Below are 18,670 nucleotides of genomic sequence, written 5' to 3' on the forward strand. Positions count from 1 at the left end.
TAAAGAATTTAAGACATTTATTAGTGTATTACCATGTCATTGCACTTAGATGGACTGGCTTACTGGAGGAGATTGGAGAGCGTCTCAGAAGCAGCAAAGCGCTGCTTCAGCTGTGGCAGCGCTACAAAGAGCTTTATGAGCAGAGCTGCAACAGCATCCAGCTGCAGGAGGAAAAAGCAGATCAGCTCCTCAAGACCACCTGCAACAAGGACATTGCTGACGATGAGGTGTCTGACTGGATCCAAGAATGCAGCGTGAGTCGAGCCACAGCTTTGCAACTTGCAACATCAGAACAACTCCTCAGTATTTCACTTCTAATGCCTCATTGTGAAAGCCACATCGATATGAAGGAAAAGTTAAAGATATTAAATATTCCCTCATGTGTTCGGTGCAGTTGGATGTTGTATTTTAGTTTTGATAATGAAGACATATTGCCCTGAATGTTATGGGTGTTTTATTTCAGGAGTTGCTCAGGTCCCAAGCTCCGGTCCAGGCCTCACTTCAAGTTCTCCAAGAACTGGGAGAGCAGCTGAAACAGCAGGTGGATACATCAGCAGCATCTGCTATCCAGTCCGATCACCTTTCTCTCACCCAGCGGCTGGCTGCAGTGGAACAGGCTCTTACTAGACAGCTCACCGCCCTACAGGTAAAAAAAAAAGATTTATGAAACATACTGTACTTTTATTTGTATAGGCAGTCAGTTACCAAGCCAGTATTTTGCCATTCTTCTATACTAGACTGGAGTTCAAGACTATGAAACCTTTAACCATCAACTGGAATCACTGGGGTCCTGGGTAGTTGAAGCTGAAGAGGCTCTGAAGGCACAAGATCCTAATGGCTCTACTGACCTAACGGTCATCCAGGACCGCATGGAGGACCTCAAGGTTTGTTTTACTGTTTTCCTTTTTGAGTTTGGTGAACAAAATTACAGAATATCACGTACTGGTTCGACAGCTGAAATGTTTCTGTAATTTCTGGGCTTTACAGAGGCTCATGTTGAAATTCAGCAGTATGGCACCTGAGCTAGAGCGTCTTAATGAGCTTGGTTACCGGCTCCCTCTTAACGATTCTGAGATTAAGCGCGTGCAGAACCTCAACAGAAGCTGGTCCACCGCCTCAGCACAGACCACAGAGAGATTCAGGTAAGACAAGAAAATTACAAGCCAGTCTGAAAAGGTTTAAAGCCATCTTAATTCAAAATACTCTGTTAAATAACAAGGTTAGATAAATTCAATAATGAATGAATGAAGGGCTGGCACAAATACCATAAAAAACAGTGCAAATGTTCGGTAAAGGCCACTCTCCCCATGTGACTGAGATATAAGATCACCTTTTGTTTGTTTCCTTGCAGCAAGCTTCAGTCATTCCTGCTGCAGCAGCAGACCTTCCTTGAAAAGTGTGAAACATGGATGGAATTCTTGGTCCAAACAGAAGAGAATCTGGCTGTGGAAATTTCAGGGAACTACCAGAGTTTGATGGAACAGCAGAAAGCCCATGAGGTTAGGGCCCATTTGAAGAAAATGATCCTCAAGCAGCATCTTTGGATTATCTTAACACATATAACAAATATGATATTTTTTATCTTACAGTTATTCCAAGCAGAGATGTTCAGTCGGCAGCAGATCCTCCACTCCATCATCAGTGATGGACAGAGAATGTTAGAGCAGGGTCAGGTAGATGACAGGTAAACCTATTCGACTACTCTATAGATCTTTGTTTACCACCAAACTCCACTGCAAGCCTTTCTTTATCTCCTGTCTTTCTGAAATCTCCTGCAGAGATGAGTTCAATCTGAAGTTGGCTCTGCTGAGTAACCAGTGGCAGGGCGTAGTGCGACGTGCTCAGCAAAGGCGCGGGATCATTGACGGTCTCATCCGCCAGTGGCAGCGGTATAGAGAAATGGTGGACAAGCTGCGCAAATGGCTCTTGGAAGTGTCCCATCGTACAGAGACACTTCAGGCAGGGAATACAGTTCCTCTGCAACAAGCGCGTGCTATGCTGGACGCGGTCCAGGTACATAGTGACAAACCTGACTGTAATACACATTAATACAGCAGTGACAGCAAAGGCTAGCTAACATTAAGAAGCTGTTGCAATGTGATGTTCTTCGTGTAATAAACCACAAATATATTATCTGATAACGTTAAACATGCAACTGCATTTGTGGGTTGGGCGTTATCTGTGTAAATTAACAGGGTTGTAGCTTGATAAGAATCCTTTCTTCCTTTTTCAGATGAAGGAAAAGGTGCTGCAGCGTCAGCAGGGCAGCTATATCTTGACAGTGGAGGCTGGCAGGCAATTGCTTTTATCAGCTGATAGCCGAGCAGAGGCGACCCTGCAGGCAGAGCTCACTGATGTCCAGGAGCGATGGAAACAAACCAGCATACGGCTGGAAGAACAGAAGAAAGAACTTTCCACTCTGTTAAAGGTAAAACAGACAGTATGCTAGCACGTTCTAAATTCCAGGCCACTTCAGGATACCTTGATGGCTACTATAATTCTTGCATTTGTATCTCTTCTAGTTGTAGTTACAGTGAGGACAGCTATTTTAGAGCAACTCGTAATTTTGCCTGTGTTTGTAATATGTTGAATGCAGGACTGGGAGAGGAGTGAAAAAGGGATTTGTGGATCACTGGAAAAGCTCCGAGCCTTCAAAAAGCAGCTTTCTCAACCTATTCCCGATCACAATGAGGATCTGCAAGCTGAACAGATCCGCTGCAAGGTAACAACTTGAACATTTTCAAAATTGACTTTTCTTTGTGCATCTAGATGTAAGACATATATGTAGAGTTATTTAAGTGTATGTTGAGCTGGTTTTTTACATTGTTCAGGTGCTTGTTTAGTGTTTTAATAGTGGTACTGTTGTTTTTCCAGGATTTGGAAAATACATTTGACGGCTGGACAGGCGATCTGGCCCATCTGACCTTACTGAGAGAGTCACTTTCTTCCTACATCAGTGCTGAGGACCTTTCTGTCCTACAAGAGCGTATTGAGCTGCTGCATAGACAGTGGGATGAAATCTGCCACCAGGTACAACTCTTGGCACAGTCGCTTACTATTTTGGATTGTCTGAATATACTGTGTACTAGAAGTCTGACTCTCAAAAATTAGATTATAGCTACATTCTGCATATTACACAATATTTACTGTGTAACAGTTACAAGTCCCAGGAGATAGTGTTACTAATGTCAATCTTCACTATAAGATATAAAGCACATATTTGTATATGTAGATGGTAGATGTTGCTCAACATCATATATAAATCTATGTCTATATACTAGAAAAAAATTGGTATTCATAGTATTGGCTTTTTTTTTTTTTTAACGGTGGGAGCAGTAGTTCGATTTTGCTGAATATGCCATTGTGCAACAATTTTGAGAAAGGAATAGACTGAAAGGAACAGTTAGCGTGACAAGTGATCAGTCAGTCAGTTAAGAAAAGCTGAAACCTCAAGGTGATTTCGTTTTTTCACAGTGGCATCCTGTGTGCAGCAGATAAAATGCACACACAGGAAATACAGCACTCACTCACTGCGTGATGCAAATGAAAGCGTCTGAACGGCTTCCTTTAGAGGCTTCTTGATCTTTATTAGCTTTTGTTTTAAATTACCATGCAGTCGTTGGCACTTTTTATGCGCTTTGCACAGAGGTGCAGTTAACTTGTCATGTATTGCTGTTCTTCCACAGCTGTCACTGCGGAGGCAGCAGGTAAGCAAGAAGCTAAATGAGTGGACTGTCTTCAACGAGAAGTATAAGGAGCTCTGCGAGTGGCTCACTAACATGGAGAGCAAGGTGTCCCAGAATGGAGACGTCAGCATTGAGGAGATGATTGAGAAGCTTCGCAAGGTTTGTACACACCTCAGATATTTACAAGGTTTGACAGTGCTATTTAATTGTTGTATTTCAGTTACGTTTTTTTTTTCCTACTCTGCTTCTTTTACAAATGCAGTTTTTTCAAATTTCCTGTTTGCGTTGCGTTGTATGCCAGGACTACCAGGAGGAGATCACAGTAGCAGAGGAGAACAAGCTACATTTGCACCAGCTGGGAGAGCGCCTGGCCAGGGCCAGTCACCAGAGCAAAGCCACTGAAATCGAACAAAAACTCAACAAAGTCAGTGACCGCTGGCAGCATCTCCTCGATCTCATTGGAGCGCGGTGAGCAGACGTGCAGTCACAGCTGTGCAGCTGTGTTTTATCCCATGCTGGTTGTTTGTAACTAATCTGTTAAATTCTTTTAACAGAGTAAAGAAACTGAGAGAAACTCTAGTGGCTGTGCAGCAGCTAGATAAAAACATGAGCAGCCTGCGCTCTTGGCTCGCCCACATCGAAACAGAGCTGTCCAAACCTATCGCCTATGACTCCTGTGATGCCCAAGAGATTCAGAGGAAGCTCGATCTGCAGCAGGTGACATAATATACTGAACAGGACCTGAAATACATATGTGCAGCTTGCCAGGAATCATTCAGTCTGTCAAATGCAAGCTCTTTAATAGCAGACAGGCAACAGGCTTTGTAATCATTTAGCTGAAATTTCTAAAAACTTTCACATTTTTGTAATCATGTAATGAAAATGTAACTATTAGTATCAATTCTATGCAAACATGTTTTGTGATATAATATACTAATAAAAGTTATTGTTGTAAAGTTTGTAACCACTTTCAAAAAGTCATTCTCTAACTTTCTATCAAGCTTCTCCTTCTATCTCTCATCTTATTACTTACTGTGTCACTCTTTTCTTGCCCGTTAGGAGCTTCAGCGTGACATAGAGAAGCACAGTACAGGAGTGGCGTCTGTGCTGAATCTATGTGAGGTGCTTCTGCATGACTGTGACGCCTGTGCCACCGATGCAGAGTGCGACTCCATCCAGCAGGCAACGCGGAGCCTTGATCGCCGCTGGAGGAGCATCTGTGCCTTGTCTATGGAGAGGAGATTAAAGTAAGACGTTACACACTAGATGAAAGCGTCAAATCCATACGTTATTATGGATAACAGGTAACTGTTATAACTGTTATCCTGAAATTATTCCCTCTGTTAGGATTGAGGAGACATGGCGTTTATGGCAAAAGTTCCTGGACGACTTTGCACGTTTTGAGGAGTGGCTGGCCACTTCAGAAAACACAGCTGCTCTACCCAACTCCTCTGGTGTGCTGTATACTGTAGCCAAGGAGGAACTAAAGAAATTTGAGGTATTGCTGAATTATTTTGTGTAAACTATAAAAGTGATCAAACTACCTACTGTTTTCACCTAGTAGGACAGCATTAAATGAGAAAATTCTATCTCTCAAATGCAAACATGTAAACTAAACACGAAGCTAAAAGACAAAAGCAAATTTCTTGAGAAAATGTATGGATTTTGTAGGCCTTCCAGAGACAAGTTCACGAGAGTCTGACTCAGTTGGAGTTAATCAATAAGCAATACCGCCGCCTGGCCAGAGAAAACCGCACCGACTCTTCCTGCCGGCTGAAGGAGATGGCACATGATGCCAACCAGCGATGGGACAACCTGCAGAAGAGGGTGGCATCCATCCTCCGCAGGCTTAAGGTACAATTCTTCTACTAGTACTTATATATTATTTCCATTTCATTTTTGTACATTTTGATTTAAATTTCTGTCATGCATTTCTGGATTCATTTCTTTTCATCTAACTTTTCTGCGACTGTTTATTGTTCACTAATAAAGCCCGAACAAAGGTTTGTTCCATTTGCACGATGTGAAAGCATAGACTCTAACACCAGTGTCCCTGTTTACATGTGCAGCACTTTATTAGTCAGAGAGAGGAGTTTGAGACAGCCAGAGATGGCATTTTGGTTTGGCTGACAGAGATGGACCTTCAGCTGACCAACATCGAGCACTTCTCTGAATGTGACATTCAGGCCAAGATCAAACAACTCAGGGTAAGCCTGTCATGATATTTCAGACCAAGAAAATCCACTGTGCATTTTTCAAGCACTGCTTTCTACTGACTCTTACATATGTTTATTTTATCTTCATTTCTAGAGTCAGTTTGCACTTGTGAAGAGCAACTAAACGGATATTTCATAATTAATATGAGATACACATCACACACAACTCTGTGTTTAGCTTTAACAGCTTGTCTCTCTCCGGCTTCACAGTCATTCCAGCAGGAGATTTCTCTAACAACAGCCAAGATCGAGCACATCTTCCACCAGGGCGAGGCTCTGATAGAGAAGAGTGAGCCTCTGGATGCTGCTGTCATCGAGGAAGAGCTGGAGGAGCTGCAGCGCTACTGTCAGGAGGTGTTTGGTCGAGTGGAGCGCTACTACAAGAAACTCATTCGCCTTCCTGTAAGACCTCAAAATCGAGAGAATCTGACAGATCTGTGGCTTGGGTCCAAATGTAATCTTTCCCGTACTAAAGTCCTTTATCTTTAGCTTGCAGATGACGACACTGAAGTGTCATTGTCCGATCGTGAGCTGGAGCTAGATGAGCATTGTGATTTGTCCAGTCTGCCGTGGAGTGAACGTTTGGGGGATGGCTTCCTGTCGCCTCTGCCGTCCTCCGGTCGCTCAGCTTCCTTGGCTGCCCAGATCCGGACTGAGCGCTCGGGCAGAGACACCCCAGCAAGCGTGGACTCCATTCCCCTGGAATGGGACCACGACTACGACCTGAGCCGTGGGCTTGAGAGTGCAAGCAGGGCACTCAGAGAGCAGCAGAGTGAAGAGGGAGACTTCCTTCAGCGCCCTGCCTCAGGCTTGTCAGGTAGGTTCCCATACCAGTGCAAAAATATGCTTGAAATTTAAGAGATTTTTCAGAATAATAACTTTTCTTTATCACTGTTAGCTGTTAAAAAAAAAGTTAGAAGACAGATATCTTAAACCATTATGCCTCTGCATCTTTTGAGAAGTCCAAAAAATGACATCAAAAGTTCCCATAGGGCACAGAAAAGGAATAATCACAGAAAAACGCATAAGGAACACAAGAAAGTTAGTGAAGGGTTTATCTGTGACTGATTACATTATGACGAGTATTTTCTTGGTGCCGTTGAATACCAGGATAATCAGTTCACTGAGTCAGTGTGAAGCCCACTGCTAAATGTGTGTACTGTATAATGTTTCTTCCAGATGTAGTGATCCCAGAGAGCCCTGAGGCCTTTGTTAAACTAACAGAACAAACACTGAGGTCTTCCACTGGTAGGCAACAGCAGACCCCAGCATGCCACATGTGTTTGGGGCCAGAAATAACAGACACACTCTGAGTGATGAAACACTAGTAGTCTGTTCACCAGCTTGGAATTTGATTTGTGTTAATTTCCTCTCTTATACACACTTTGGGCACAAATGGCAACACTTTCTAACCCTGGGGAATAGGGTCAATTCCATTTTTATTCCTTCTATTCGCTTGTTCTGCTTTGGGCTCTAATTCAGCAGAACAGAAATGGAATTCAGCCTAACCCTTCTTTCTAACTAGCTTTATTCATTTTTTTAACTTGACTTGTTCTTTGTAGCTAACCTGTTTGGATTTGTTGATTTGCATGTTTTTTTTTCTTTGTTTGTTTGTTTGTTTGTAAACAAGAAATGTATTGATTCTTATAGAAGGGACTGCAGATTTGTTTAGACGTCTCATAGACCCTGGTCACACAAAGGCAAATCACATAAAAAACACGGGTTTTAAACATATTATTTCAAATCAGGGCTGCAGCTCCCGATGCAAGGGGCACAAAGGGAGTGCTGTGATTTGTGACAAAAGGCCAGAACAAACAATCTGCATTCCTGTCTACTTCTCATTTTTCGCTCTCCACATTTTATTTTTCTTAAATCAGGGGGCTTACCTTCTATTCTGATGTTAAACATGTTTCACAAACACATTATGGAAATATAATCAGCTAATATTGTGTTAACAGGGGAGGTTGCTGCTGCAGACTCTCATATTCACCCTCTGGATATCAGCCGTTTCCACCTGCAACAAACAGACAGCAGCCGCAGCCGTACTTCTGCAAGCACAGAGATGGACTCCTCATACATGGGATATGTATGTGTTTCTCGTATTACGCTTAGAGCTCAGAACAATCTATTCTTAAAAACTTTTCTGCACTGGACTGTACATTAAACCACAATTAATTCTGCTTTGTCTATTTGAATGCTGCTGTTTATTTTTGCTCATATTTTTTTAATAATCTATTTTCTCCTCCCAGAACTCACTTGGTTCTGCAATTTTGAAATAGTCAGTATAATCCTATTACACTGCCTGCAATAACCAGTCTTTTAACTGCTCTGTAGCTGCGACTGATGGGCGAGTGTCGTGGAAGTATTGACACAGTGAGGAGGGTGGGCTCTGAGCTGAAGGAGGAAGAGGATACGGTGTCTGGACTGGCAGATCCCAGCAGCTCAGAGTCCCAGACTTCAGGTAATACCTATAACTATCTCCCATCTTAAATAAGCATTTATTTTAAATTATGCTTGTTAAAGAAAAAAATGTGAATCATCCATTGGGCTACAGTGCTGGTAAATTCAGTTAACATAATCTTTTTGGTGTCACATCCGTCAATGTAGGAGTGATTGAGCGCTGGGAGCTCCTGCAGGCTCAGGACCTCAGCAAGGAGATGAGAACAAAGCAGAACGAGCAGCAGTGGCAGCAGCTGAACTCTGACCTGAACAAAATCTTGACTTGGCTGGGAGAGACAGAGGAAGAGCTGGAGCAGCAGCGGAGACTGGAGCTCGGCACGGACATCCAGACGATTGAGCTGCGTATCAAAAAGCTCAAGGTACATTTTGTTTTAGCCGTAAAGTCCCTATTTTTTACTTTTTTATTACTCTGCTTGTTATTTTTTTACTTGAATACTTAGAAATATATACCTTTTAGTCTTTATTCCTGCTGTTTCCTTGTTTTGTCATCAAATTGGGAATTTTTTGCATTACTTGTACGTCACCATGGACATGCTTGTTTGTCTACAGGAGCTGCAGAAGGCGTATGACAAGCGCAAAGCTATAGTGCTTTCCATCAACTTGTGCAGTGCGGAGTTTCTGCATTCAGAGACAGACGAGTCCCGAGAGCTACAAGCCAAACTGAAAGACATGAACAACCACTGGGATAAACTCGGCAGCGCGCTGGAAGAATGGAGGTCTTCATTACAGGAAGCTCTGATGCAGTGTCAAGTGAGTGCTGATCAAATCGGACTGTTTGAACAGATCGACTTGCTCACGATTATGAATATCCTTCTATGATATGCTAGTTGGGTCTTCAGCTTCCCAAATTTCATCTGATCAATAGGAATTTCATGAGATGAGTCACGGTCTGCTGCTCTGGTTGGAAAACATCGATCGCAGGAGGAATGAGGTGGTTCCCATTGATCCGATCCAGGACAGTGACACTCTCCATGAGCATCACAAAACACTCACGGTACCAAACTGTCACACTCTTAAACTTAAGTGTGTCTTTCCGTGTTACTTCCATAAATCCACTCTGTAAAATGTTTCTTTTTTGAATGTATGTCTTAAATTTTCCCTCCAGCAAATCCGCCAGGAGCTGCTAGACTCACAGCTTAAAGTTGCTTCACTACAAGACATGTCCCTCCAGTTGCTGGTCAACTCGCAGGGCAGTGATTGCTTGGAGGCTAAGGAGAAGGTTCACGTCATAGGAAACCGCCTAAAACTGCTGCTAAAGGAAGTAACCCGAGACCTCAGAGAGCTGGCCAAGATTCTGGACATCACAAGCAGTCAACAGGTAGAGCCTCAGTCACTTGTGTACCTGTCATGTGTTACCTGAACACCTCTTTTCTTTTATATTCACCTGCATTTAAAAAGTCAAAAAGCATTTGACAGAAACCTCTCCAGTTTCTTCCATCATCAGATTTTTTTAAAACAGAATTTTCAAGTTTAAAGTGGTTTTTGTAAAAAATAAATAAATAAATAAATAAATTTGACTATAATCTCAAAAAATGCTCAAAAAAGAAAGAACTGTGAAACGCAGACAGGCTGAAAATTCACAGGTTCATCTCCAGTGATACTTCATTAGTCACAAATGTGCTACTCACACCATTAATGTGCAATATTAGGAAAGGTGGGGAGTAAACTTGTGATGGTGCAATTTGCCAGAATCTTGTACGAGTGTAATCATTTTACATTTTTAGTTATAGCTCTCATGTGGAGCATATTTTTACACTGAATAAAAAATATCATATTTGCAAATAAATGATTGTTTCAGCACAGGATACACTTAATTTTACTTGAGTGGATTATATTGTTTGGCTGTGTCCTTCAGTTAGATTTTTTTAGTACTAATCACCTGCCAACCACTCTGTGTAGTCTGTGGTCACATTTAGAAAAGGGGTCACTATTTGCTTAACTCTCTCACCTGCTTTGTCTCTCTTTGTATCTGTCATTGTTTCCAACATCAGGATCTTTCCTCTTGGTCGTCTGCTGATGAGCTGGACACGTCTGGCTCCCTCAGTCCTGTATCAGGAAGGAGTACTCCCAGTCACAGACGATCGGTAATGTTTATCCCTACCTGTACATGCTGCTATATGAGAACCAGGTGTTTGGAAACCCCTAAGACACATAGAGTAAATGCCCTAAATGCCCCAGTGAAGGCCAGATTCACCCCTGTCATTCCAAGATCTCTCTTCACTCTCTTCAAATCTTTCTCCACCTCCACAACCAGCGTTACGCTCCCTCCCTCTGGATTTTGAACTTTTTTCCAGCCTTTTACTCTTCTTGCATGTTGTCAATCTCCAGACAGTCTCCTGAGATTTCCTCCTTTCTAACTTTTCTACTTCTTCCTTCCTTTTCTTGGCAGGCTTTTTAGCTCTGCCCAGTTTGTTTCTTTTTCTCTTCCAGTATTTCTGAAACCTTTTTCTTTTTCTCAGACTTCCCTTAAATTTCTTCTCACTGTAGATACGTTTCGATCCTTGTAGTATTATAGCTAGGATTACTGGCTATTGTGCAACTGCTTAATTTCAAGTGTAGCATAGAACTTGTTGTTGGTTTAATGAGCAAGCATGGCATCAACAACAGCAATGAGAAAGCATTATTTTCTCATTATTCAACTGTACATCAGTCCAAATAAGCATGTCCCTGCTTATACTATGTGTATGTTACTAAATGTCCTTGTTCCAAAGAGATTCATGCATCACATTGCATAATTGTAGCAGTCCCTTTATTGCACTCCCAAGCTGAAGCATTTCAAAGTAGTTGTGCGCTGTGAAGAGCCAGATTCCTTATTATAACAGGTTACAAAATCAGTCACTTTCACGTATGATTTTGTTGCTGCTCTTCTTTCATTTTGGGTTTTCTTTTCATCAATAGCTTTGTCTTGATTTGCCTGGACTTAAACATACTTTCTTTCTTTTACCTCCCCCCCCTGTTCATTGCAAACAGCAACGGGGCAAATGTAGTCTGTCACAGCCTGGACCCTCTGTGAGCAGTCCACACCACAGGTACCTTTCTGTTGGTTTCTAGCACACCCAGAAGATAATGGAACTCAGCAGCCCATGATGCACTTGGAGATCAGTTGATTTCAGCTTTGAAATTAAACACTTAAGGAAGAAATATTCAGAATTTCAGCTTTTAATGCTCGTGCCAGAGTAGCAGCTCATGATAATGAATTCCATCATCTTCTGTAAGTCTAGATGCTCTGTGTAGGCTAGGCGATCAGGTGAGTGGTAGCCCACGCATCCGAGACAGGAGTTTCACAAGGAAAGGTGCAAGGCCTCCTCTCTGCCAATGTCCTTGGCTGCTTAATATTGCTAACCAGAGGGCGTTTCTTATGAATAACACAAATATTTCTCTATATCTAACTTCTTCGCTGATACTGAGCACACACACACACACACACACACACACCCTTTTGCTTTCAAATTGCCGAGCCAGTAAATGTCTGCAATGAACAATGCAAAGGCCGCTCTCTTCCTCTCTTGCGCTGTTTCTCTCTCTTGTGTGTTACATTTCTTCTCCCTCTGCTGCTGCTTTCTCACTGAGTATCCACCATCTCCCCCCCTCAGTCTGTCATCTGTGAGTCTTGCCTCTCAGGTCTCCATTTGGGAAATGGTAAAGGGGCACTTTCGGTAAAAACACAGGGCAGCTCGAGTCACTTTGTTCATGCATTCTGGGATTGAGGGAAAAATACATTTAGAGAGCAAAGCAGCCTTGATTTGTCTCAATTTAAATACATTCTGAACACTTTATTTTTTACAATACATACATATGTAAACCCCTATATTACTGCTTTCAACTTCTAACTTTTTGAGGCTATAAGAAGACAGTTTTGCTGAGGGTGATGGTGACAGAAAAATGATACACTACTACTCATAGTATGACATTTTGTGAATTCGCTTATTTATTTATGTTTCTTTTTTAGACCTGGAAGCAGTTGGAAACAGCTAGCGTGTCTGGCTCTTTCCTCCTCCTCCCAGTGTCTATGCTAAACTAGGCTCTCTCCCAGCTTCATCTTAACATCTTAATTCACAAAAGGATTTCAGTCATCTCATCTAACTCTAAATCTAGAAAGTGAACTGGATTTCCCAAACTGTTGTATTAAGAAAGCTCAGCTAACTACTAGGGTCAAAGATGCTGTTTCTAATTGCCGTGCTCTTCCCGCCTCCGTTTGCTTTGCATTTTTTAACAGGACACAAACTTTCAAAGACTCCATCGTTATATGAATAAAAAGAGTATTCTCAAATTCAGCTGTTACTTGCAGCATGCCGTTTGCCTTTTACTCTAACGCCTTTTGCAAAGAAATGCAAGCTCTCGTATTAAATGTCTTTGTCTGGCACAGGATTGCAGAATGTATGCCGTGAAAACTGTTTTGTGACCGTATTCGTACTTGTGTTTATCCACCCCAGTCTCAGTCAGCATGTAGATCACAATGTTAAACATTGTCTAACATTGCTTTACCCTGTGTTGGCAATGTCTTTCAAACACAGCATGGTGCTTACATTAACACACTGCCATGCAGTTCCACTGTCGCTGGACTGAGATCTTATTTGGATTGAAGCTATGCAGACAACATTAAAACAGTGAAGAGTGTGGAGAGAAGGATATTAAATTAGGATAATTTTTAAAGGGAAGTTTGTTTATTGGATTAGACTAATTTAATTTGTTTGTAATTTTTACTATTTCTGTAGCAAAGAGAAGCAATTTTGTACGTGTAAGATTGGTGGTGTAACGTGATTATATAGCTGTGAAAGTACAGCCGTGTTTCCAACAAAGACGAGAGTATGTGCAAAAATGTAAATAAAATAAAAATGCAATGATCATTTAAACTCAATTAGATTCAATATAAAGAAATTAAATGATGAAACACAACTCATTTGATTTATAAAATATTCTGTTTTATGTTTTTATATATATGTTCAGTCCATTTTGAAAGCAGCCTCATGTTTTAAATTGGTGGTGCAAGGCATGTATATAATTGTGATCAAGAGTTTTTAGTGGGTATCACCTGTATTTATCTTTTTTCATTTATCCTGTATCTTTCTTCACAGATGGTCAGGTTACAAAAGGTACATCTACTGTTACTGTTACCATTGGCTCATATTCTCTTTATGCCAAAGGACCAACTATCCATCATTTCCATGAAGAAATTCAGACTTTGATTGGTTAGACTATAGTATAAGTTACAATTTAAAGAACTCTGTTCCAGCATGTTACATGTTTTGTATGGAAGCTTGTTTCTGTCACTGAAAAAATCATTTTAAAGTCAAAATTTCAGGTTATTATCTGAAAATTTCAACTGATTAACTCAAGCTTGAAATTAAGAAAAACTGGAAATTTAGACATAAGTCTGCCAATTCTTTCAATTAATTAAAAAAACTTTTAATTGATAATTAATTTAGGTTGGGTTTAAATGATTTAAAATCCATTGCATTCTGCTTTTATTTACACTCAGGCCACAGTCTTTTTGGAAACACATTTGCAGTAGGGCAGATGAGAAGGAGATTTTAAAAGTCTATAATCCATAGTTGTGTTTGACTAATCCTCAGTTTTTGCTGGGCTGTGAATGCTTGTGTGTGTGTGAGCAGGCCTCACAGCGACGCTGGATCCGCTTCCTTCCCTTCTGACTCGGAGACACGATCATCTCGTAGGTCCTCGTTTCTGTGGCGCGTCTTCTGGGTCGCACTGCCTCTCCAGCTCTTCCTGCTCCTGTTAGTGGTTTTTGCCTTTCTGCTGCCAATGTCCGAGGAGGACTACTGTGCTCAGTCCAACAACTTTGCTCATTCCTTCTACCCGATGCTGAGCTACACCAACGGACCGCCTCCAGTGTAGATGGATGTAAAAACGACTTATGTTTAGTATTCTTGAGCCAGAATGACCTTAGTGGGATTCATGTTGATATCCTTGAAACGGTTAATCACGTTGGGAGCAAAAACAAATCCTGCTCGTCCATTTTTACTGCAGAATAACAGCTGCCATCTACAGTTAATATCTTTGTGTGTAGCACATAGGATCAAGCATCTCACTATGTTACTCTGTGTAATGCTGTGTCAGTTAATTTGCATTTTTGGTGTAACGGATCTGGAGGTTTCTGCCCACAGTGGACATCTGCTGGATAAACGACGTGTCGACTCAGTGGTGTAAACATGACGTAACTTCTCTCAAGCCGATAGCACCAAAGTTAAATGCTGAAATATAGCCTGTGAATTTGCTTGTAACTAAAAGTTTGTAAACAGCAAAAACATTTAATATATCTTACATTGCAATTATTTTTTTACCTGTATTTTGGCATGCAGTTTTAATCCTTGCTTTTACTTACTTACATCCATCGTTGTGTCTGTGGTAATCGGTCCATTTTTAACTTGAACCACATTGATTCATGCAAGAGTCATTTAAGCCAAGTCAAGTGAATTTAATATCCAAGTCAGACGCAACGCAGGAGTTTAACCTTTAACAGTCATCCATGGTCTTTATACATTCTGCTGTTTTATTTTTTCAAGATATGAAATATGTCTTTAAGATTGAGAAATATGACCAATAGAATTATTGCATATTTTGTAAGACTGTGAGTTCAGTATCAAATGTATAACAGTCCAGAGTTATTTAACATATGTATATAATGCAAAAAGAAATAATATGAGAAATGTATGTATATGCGACTCTCAAAAACAATGAATGCCAAACCTTCATTCTAAAAGTTGTCATTTTATTTGTGAGTTTGCATTTTTAATATTTCATCCTTTGTGCATCATACTTACATTGATTTTCCCATGAAAACACAAATATAAAAGAAACAGTTTTAAATTGTTATTTTGTGTTTCAGAAGATGTATTTTATATATGCTTAAAAGTAATTAATATCTCCACTATTTCTCAACATTTCAACTTATATTTGGTATGAATGGAGTGAATAGATTTTAAGTTTCGTGAGATCTGCAGGTGGTAACATCCAGGTTGGAGCCATCGGATAGTTCTTGGACTTGTTGCAGGTGAGGCCTCTGGTGAGTAGAGCAGTGTCGGGGTATGTTAACATGATGATGAAGGTGGTGACGGTGACAATGGCCATGAAGAAGGGTTTCAAGTAATTTGATGATTTCATAATTTGGAAGAGCCAACGCTGTGGCGTCCAGGCCCAACGTTTGAGAAACCAGCATGCGGAAATCCACCAACTGAAAAAAGAAACTTACCTGGTTCAAAAGTTTTCAGAAATCTTGTGACCTTTCTTTTATTGATATTAACAAACAACATTAAATGAGCTGTATGACCGCTAACAAACATCTGCTGTGCAAGGTCATGAGATGTGGATGAAAGCATGGTAAACAAGTTTTCCTATTTGTCCTTCGACTCTTACCTCTCTCTGCCTCTCAGACAGCTGAGCCAGGCTCTGTCTGAGGGTAAGAAGTTCCTGTAGGTCGTCTCTTGTCTTCTTCTCTTGGCTTTGCAGGTCTGAGCTAACTGTGCTCAGCTTTTTCTCCACCTTTGTCTTCTCCGCCAGCAGATCCAGCTTCTTTTTCTGCTCCTGCATGGTCTGAGTCTGTTGCGCGACTTTCAGCTTGGCATTTTAGGCACAGCAGAGACTCGAGTGAGCGTCGGGTTTTAGTAAAACAAGAGTGACTTTATTTAGTTAATCCAAATGATTAATCTAAGATACTCTGATACTTTGAAAGTATGCATTGATTGCATATGCATATGATTCAATGACCCACCAACCCATGCCCAAAATTTAACACAAATACACAAAGCATTATGAAGTGAAAATCCCTCTGGAGTGAATTTGGGCCCAAACCCTTCTCCCCTCTACCTTGAGCTCGCTGGTATGGGAGAGCTGGGCCTTGAGCTCTGTGTTGGAAAGCTTGGTTGCTTTCAGTTCGCTTTGAAGACGCTCCAGTTTTTTCTGCAGCCTCATGGCCTGTAGTTGTGCATCATTTTGTTCCGCAGCCAATGCTGATCGGCTCCTCTTCTCCTCCTCCAGCTCTGAAACCTTTTTCCTCAGTAGTTGGATGTGGAGTCCTCTGCTCTCTATTTGGTCCTTCTGTGATTTCAACTACAGGGAATGGGAATATTTTAAATCAACTGTATAAATTTTTTGTGCATTTAGAGGTAAATTATCTGCTTGTTCAGCACCACTCTCCACTTGTATAAACTTGGGAATAATAAAAACAAAAAACAAACAAAAAAACTACCTTCCGTTGTAAGCTGTAAGTCAGACTTTTACTCTCAACTAAAGCAGTTCCCTCTTGTCTAACAAGTTGTTCGGCACGTGACAGAATGAATTTTAGCTTCATTTCGAAGTCAAGATCAATGTCAAAGTCCTCAACCTTCATCATCTTGGACAGCTGTTCCAAGAATTCCTCATACTGTTAAAAAAAAAGAGACAAATCATAGGAATGTGTCGCTATACCAACCTGTATCTGTAACTTATATGCTTAGTCACATGACTTTACTCACATCCTGTTTGCTGTGTTGCAGTCGGTCACGATACATGTCTGCTGTCAGCAGTTCGGCCTCGAGACACTGCAGTCTTCCCCTCAGGTCTTGGACTTGCTGCTCTGCAAGCTGAGCCCTCTGTTGTGCACTGTGATGAAGCTCTGTCTGCTCACTCAGCTTTTCAGAAACACAACACAGCCTCATTTCCACCTCTGGCAAGCTCTGAAAGACCAGCATAGTGAAAATGTGTGGTAACATAAACTATTGTGTGCATACTCCTTTTTATCTTACAGCTGGACTAAGTCCTTGACAGATGGAACAGGAAGAGTTAAGATAAAGATACAAGTAACTGCATTAATTGCCATGCTTTGGGACTTATTCTTCTACTTTACACAGTTATCCAGGAGATGTAGTTATTAGTCTGCAGATTAAAAAAAAAAAAAAAAAAATTAGCTGTATTGCAAGTATTGAGATTAAAGTGCTACTTGCATGCTTATTGGTAAAAAAAATAAAAAATCAACCGGTATGTTTCGTTTTACACAAGTAACTGATCATTCATAACATATAGTGATTAACAAAAAGTAATCCTAATAACTAAAATACAATGTGATTTATAATTGTCAGCACATGTGTTGTTTGGCTGGAGCCACATTTGTACCTTGGAGAACAAATTTAGCTTTAAAGCAGCTTTTAAGCATTTTTTGTTGGAAATCCCAACATTCCTCACCTTATTGCAGAGGTTATCCAGTGTCTGTAGAACATCTCTCTCCGTGGGCAGGATGACGTCCTCACACTTCTTCTCCAGGAGGCCGACCAACTTTTCCAAGAATGCCTGCAGCTTGCCCTCAGCTTCTTGGGTCCTTCTTTCAAGCTCCTCCACCTGGTTCTCCAGACAGCGTGACTCTCGCCTGGCTGCCTCTATCACTCTCTTACCGGCCTCAAGTCTTTCAGTTAGGGTCTGCTTCTCCATCTCGACACTTCTTCTCCCAACAGCCAGACCATCAAGCTCCTAAATGACATACAAACACCACAACAATAAGGCAATTTTAGCATTTACTCCTAAGGTAATAAAATCTTTAACAATTTCATACAGAAATCAGTACTTTTTACACAACGCTACTAAATCCTTTAGTGTGTGGGTTAAGCCGTCCAGACATCTGAAATCGTGTACTGTAAAGTAACTGCTCTTTTAAGGTGTGTATATACCACTTTGAGTGAATCAAGTGCTGCTACACTGCTTGCAGCCTTCCTCCTCTCTTGGTCCAGCTCTGCCACCAGCCTCAGCACCGTCTCTCTGCTGGCTTTGCACTCCACCTCACTGGATTTCACACTCTCTTCTAAAACAGCAACCCTCATCTTCAGCCTCTCCTTCTCATTGCACTGTTAATTACAGAGGTTGAAGAAAGGTACTAAATAGTTATTAAATGCTTTTTTAAATCTATTTTTAAAAGTTGCCAACATAGGAATCAATTTAGTTTTTCCACTGCGACTGAATTCAGTAGACATTTAAAATATTTTAAGGCTTACCTCGTTAGAGTTTTCCATAACTCCCAATAAGAGAGGTGAGAAGTGAACTTTAAGTAGATGTTGCCTCTGTTTTAAGAAGTCTCCCGGCAACAACAAACACAGGCTCAGTCAGAAGGGGGCGCTGTAGCTGAACCTGTCAGGCATCATCTCGTTTATAGAGTTGGTGGAATTTTATTTTATTTTATTTTATTTTATTTTATTTTAGTTTAGTTTATTTTAGTTTAGTTTAGTTTAAAAATATTAATTGGTCAAGAAAATTTATACAATAGCATAAAAATATCCAAAGTCACGCTGAACGGGCAACAATGTGAAGGTCATTACAATAGCACCA

The 18,670-nt window shown here is 40.9% G+C and overlaps 2 protein-coding genes across 14 annotated transcripts in view; one reads left to right on the forward strand and one right to left on the reverse strand.

Annotated features, from left to right (window-relative positions):
* Positions 1-15,083, forward strand: part of syne1b (spectrin repeat containing, nuclear envelope 1b) — a 75,999-nt gene extending 60,916 nt beyond the window's left edge. For 10 of the 13 annotated variants that reach the window (XM_025901018.1, XM_019348763.2, XM_025901017.1 and 7 more), the window contains 29 exons: positions 50-254; positions 464-646; positions 738-884; positions 988-1,142; positions 1,352-1,499; positions 1,590-1,684; positions 1,779-2,013; positions 2,234-2,428; positions 2,597-2,722; positions 2,875-3,030; positions 3,687-3,845; positions 3,988-4,154; positions 4,241-4,403; positions 4,746-4,933; positions 5,034-5,184; positions 5,358-5,540; positions 5,756-5,893; positions 6,113-6,304; positions 6,392-6,719; positions 7,082-7,150; positions 7,861-7,988; positions 8,237-8,363; positions 8,510-8,721; positions 8,912-9,112; positions 9,228-9,356; positions 9,468-9,680; positions 10,354-10,446; positions 11,333-11,391; positions 13,975-15,083. In XM_025901018.1, the coding sequence (XP_025756803.1) occupies positions 50-254; positions 464-646; positions 738-884; positions 988-1,142; positions 1,352-1,499; positions 1,590-1,684; positions 1,779-2,013; positions 2,234-2,428; positions 2,597-2,722; positions 2,875-3,030; positions 3,687-3,845; positions 3,988-4,154; positions 4,241-4,403; positions 4,746-4,933; positions 5,034-5,184; positions 5,358-5,540; positions 5,756-5,893; positions 6,113-6,304; positions 6,392-6,719; positions 7,082-7,150; positions 7,861-7,988; positions 8,237-8,363; positions 8,510-8,721; positions 8,912-9,112; positions 9,228-9,356; positions 9,468-9,680; positions 10,354-10,446; positions 11,333-11,391; positions 13,975-14,218 (4,789 nt within the window). In that variant the 3' untranslated portion in view covers positions 14,219-15,083. The remainder of the gene's footprint in view (positions 1-49; positions 255-463; positions 647-737; positions 885-987; positions 1,143-1,351; positions 1,500-1,589; positions 1,685-1,778; positions 2,014-2,233; positions 2,429-2,596; positions 2,723-2,874; positions 3,031-3,686; positions 3,846-3,987; positions 4,155-4,240; positions 4,404-4,745; positions 4,934-5,033; positions 5,185-5,357; positions 5,541-5,755; positions 5,894-6,112; positions 6,305-6,391; positions 6,720-7,081; positions 7,151-7,860; positions 7,989-8,236; positions 8,364-8,509; positions 8,722-8,911; positions 9,113-9,227; positions 9,357-9,467; positions 9,681-10,353; positions 10,447-11,332; positions 11,392-13,974) is intronic. The other 3 variants (XM_019348772.2, XM_025901022.1, XM_025901026.1) reach the window with 2 other exon arrangements.
* Positions 14,872-18,465, reverse strand: ccdc170 (coiled-coil domain containing 170). Its single transcript, XM_003442998.5, has 8 exons — positions 18,340-18,465; positions 18,019-18,192; positions 17,540-17,821; positions 16,834-17,034; positions 16,569-16,742; positions 16,187-16,429; positions 15,737-15,937; positions 14,872-15,554 (listed from the first exon to the last, which is right to left on the reverse strand). The coding sequence occupies exons 1-8, from the start codon at positions 18,355-18,357 to the stop codon at positions 15,303-15,305; spliced, it is 1,545 nt and encodes a 514-aa protein (XP_003443046.1). The 5' UTR covers positions 18,358-18,465; the 3' UTR covers positions 14,872-15,302.
* Positions 18,466-18,670: the final 205 nt, after the last annotated feature.

The sequence above is a fragment of the Oreochromis niloticus genome, linkage group LG19 (assembly GCF_001858045.2).
Source record: "Oreochromis niloticus isolate F11D_XX linkage group LG19, O_niloticus_UMD_NMBU, whole genome shotgun sequence".
NCBI classification, from domain to species: domain Eukaryota; kingdom Metazoa; phylum Chordata; class Actinopteri; order Cichliformes; family Cichlidae; genus Oreochromis; species Oreochromis niloticus.